The 3,561-nt window shown below is 55.7% G+C and overlaps 1 protein-coding gene across 1 annotated transcript in view; it reads left to right on the forward strand.

Moving 5' to 3' along the window:
• INTS3 (integrator complex subunit 3) overlaps positions 1-3,561 on the forward strand; it is a 49,406-nt gene that overhangs the window by 16,895 nt on the left and 28,950 nt on the right. Inside the window, exon 7 of the mRNA XM_009890464.1 lies at positions 1,511-1,597. Within this exon, the coding sequence (XP_009888766.1) occupies positions 1,511-1,597 (87 nt within the window). The remainder of the gene's footprint in view (positions 1-1,510; positions 1,598-3,561) is intronic.

Raw genomic sequence — 3,561 nt, forward strand, 5'->3', positions numbered from 1 at the left:
GGTGGGACCAGGGCTGACTCGTGGCGTGCGGCCCTTGGCGTCAGAGCCAGAGACTGCGCTGCCGTGCAGCCACGTCCGGATACGCTTCCCGAATGTCTCTGTACCCAGCTGAGGGGCAGGAGCAGGGCTCGCTGGCAGGGACCGAGCCTGTCCCAACCTGTCTGGTGAGGATATCTCTCCAGGGAGGATGAAACAGAGGATAATTCTGTTGCTCCCAACAGCTTCTACGAGGGGGTGAATCACAGAGGGAGCCAGGAGGCTTCTGGCAAATGCCGGAACAGCCAGGAAGCGTATTGGTTCCTGTTGCTGCCAGCTTTCACCCCGTAGTACTGCGCAAGAGCACCAGGATCGTCCTTAGTCCCTGCTCCGACCTCTGGGATGGCAAGAGCCGTGCGCATGGCTCCTCTGTAACTCATCAGGGACGCAGGAGGCTGCTTCACCCCACGTAAAGTCAGTAGCTCCTCCAGGGAGCTGGCACTGGCCGTGCGGTAGCCTGTAACGTGTTCCCCCCCAGCCCTGGGTGTAAGCACCCCACAACCGTACACACATACACCCGCACACGCCTTTCCGGATTCACAGGAACGGTGCCTCTTCCGTGTTCTCTGCTCAGCTCTAGTGCCGGCCACTGACGTCCACGAAGGAGGAATTAATGTCCCACCGTAAAACCTGACATTGTGTTTTGATTGTACGCGCCCATGACACGGGGCCCGGCAGCCTGGCTTGGAAATTGCCGTGTCTGCTCTTCAGGGGAGGAAGAATGGGGAGGGAGGGGACAGAGTCCTGAGCGCGAGCCAAGCTGCCCTGGCCCTTGTTGTCACAGTGTAAACAGAACATTTTAAAAACCCGTGGTGAAGGCATCCCTTGTTTCCCCTCGGTTGCACCTCCCTCTTCAGGGCCCCTTCTGTTCTGGAAGGACGCCGCTGTCTCACTTCTCACCGCTTTTACGATGCCTTAATTGTTATGATCCCATTGTTTTGGCTTGCCTGCTTTAGGCGTTTTCTGCACCCCTGCGAGCAGGAGTCCCGCTCCGCTCCCAGCGACGTCGGCCAAAGACTCCAGCTTCGTGCTGAAGGCCCACGCTGAGGGCGTGAGACGCCGCTTTGACACCTGACCTTTATTTGAGAGTTTGGGCATTCTTTGCAGACACCACTTCCCTTTCGTAGGCTCAGCAAATGTTTTCTCTTTCCCAGCTCCCGAATCCCATCCCTTTCTGGCATCTCCTTTGCTTTCCAGAGGGATAATTACTGACTCAGTTCTTTTGCAAGAATACTGTTGCAGCAAAGACCCCCTCGATCCCCTAACAGAAAGGCGCTTGTACCTCGAAATGTGCTATATCTAGGAACAGCCAAGCACGTGCGACCGGCAGAGTGGGACCAGGCAGGAGTGTGTTCTCCAGACACGGAGCAAACTCCTTAATTAGCTTTGCCTTCCTGGGGCTGCAGGGATCGAAGCGGTCGGTGGTTCAGTTGAGTCTGGTAACAGAACCGCACTTGGTTCATTTGGCTTTTCCCTGTTGCTCTTTGCTTTCAGGCGGGGATGTGACGGCGAAGAACATCTGGCTGGCCGAAAACGTTCTGGAGATACTGACCGAGCAAAGGTACGGCTGGTCGGGAGGGTCTTGGCGAAGGCTGGTACAGTCTGAGGAGAGCAGCGGCCAGGCACGTAGCGAGGGAGAGCGCTCTTCGTCTGCCTGCCGAGAGGGCGGTTGTCCTGCTGGCTTCGAGAGAGGCAGATTTCGGGGCGGTCTGTTCGCGGCGACAGCCTGCGTGGGAGCGTGTTGATGGGGTTTCCTGCGCAAAAGTCCTCTGCGTCCTCTTTACCGTGTTACCAAGCGTATTTTTCAAGCCGTGGCGTAAATTTCTAGCTCTCGGTTGCTGCAGGCTGTGTGTGGGAGGGTGTCCTGCAGTCCCTCTGGTAGCAAACCTCCGCAGCGGGGTTCGGAGAGGGACTGTGCGTCACCTCAAATAAGACGGTGTGCCCAGGCTGATGCTTGTCCCTCCGCCGTGTGCGAGGACACGGTTATTCCCGAATGTGCAGCACCCGGTAGGTGGTCACTTCCCCTCTCTGACCTTGCCTCGTGCGGCTGAGGAGCACGCGCGTGGCTCGAGAGCAGCATCCCAGGAATATTTTCTTCCCGAGTTTCCCGAGCTGCGGGGGGGAGGGAGGTGTTCCTTTCGGAGGAGTAGGAACAGAGTTAATTCCAAAAAGCTTCCTGTGTTTAAACAGCTCCTGCTTCATCCAGGGCTGCAACTTTAATTTGTTGCGGACAAGGCCATCTGGGAAGTATTGTCCTGTGGGCTCAGCATTGTCCTTTGTTGGCAAAGCAGCCGCTAATTGATGATAAGCAGAATTCCTAACTGCAGCCTTTGGCTGGGCAGAGTCATTATTTTTAAATAGCCTATAGCTTTTCACCGGTGCGCTGTCCATAATGGCAGCGATTCTCCTCAAATCGCTTATTACTGCGGTGAACAATCAAGTTGTTAAAGCGTTTATTTGGCCACAGCTAACAGTCCTAGTGATTTTTATTCCGGGAATAACCGGTGCGGGTGTGTGCTGCTGCGAGTGCCATCTAGTGCCCCACCGTGCGTGGGAAGGAGAGAGACCCTCTGAGATCTTCTGGGCTTGGCTGACCTTCGGTTCTTCGCAGTATCGCCTCGGCTGCCTTTGTGCTAAGTTCAACTCTTCTTTTCCCGACCGTATTTAAGCCCCTACCAGCTCTTGACGTGGTCTTCCCATGTGCTTGTGCTACTGGCTGCTGCCACCCCGCGCCTTGGAGCATCTCGGAAGCGCTCCTCGTCTTGCCAAAGTACAACAGCTCTTGTCTCGCAAGCAAATAACTGCAAACAGCTGGACTGTGGGAGAAATAGCAGCTTCTCGGGGGTGATCCAAAGCCACATCTGGCTGGGGGTCTGCAGCAGAAAGCTCCACGCACTCAATAACAGCTGAACTTTGTCACTTGAGGAGAGGAGTGTGTCAGAGGAGCAGATGTGAGAGGAAAAGGCTCGGCCGCGGTTGAAGGTATTGCTGGAGCGTCAGCGATAACGTACCGTAGCAGCCGAGAATCTGCCTGAGTGCGAGGAGAGCTGAGGATTGGAAGTGAGCCCAAGGGAGAACCTGCAGCTCTTTGCTGGGATTTATGTGCTTTGATTAGGGGAAAGCCGGAGCTTTAATTAAAGCCACGCATGTGAAGATCTGATGCCGCATTCAGAGCGTCGAGTGCTTGGTTTAATTAAAAACAGTCACAGCAAAGCTGCTTCTCAAGCGCTGCCCGCCTCGGAGAGGAGGCAGGTCCTTTACCTCTCGAAAGCCGTGTGTTAATTTAGCTGCTCGCTGCTAATGGCAGCACGAGTGCGATGCTTCCTCCGAGTGTTTTCATTTTCTCTGCCTGTCGGATCGATGAATCCTTGGTGGCTCCGGGTGGCTTTTGCCCTCCTTTTTGACAGCCTTTTTATTTTCTGCGCAGCCCTCGCTGGGAAAAGGGGGAGATGCTGACCTGCCAGCCCCCCCCCCCCCCCCCCGGGGACCCCACCCTAATTTACCCCCCCACCCCCCCAACTAACC

This window comes from Charadrius vociferus, unplaced genomic scaffold, assembly GCF_000708025.1.
Source record: "Charadrius vociferus isolate BGI_N301 unplaced genomic scaffold, ASM70802v2 scaffold698, whole genome shotgun sequence".
NCBI lineage: Eukaryota > Metazoa > Chordata > Aves > Charadriiformes > Charadriidae > Charadrius > Charadrius vociferus.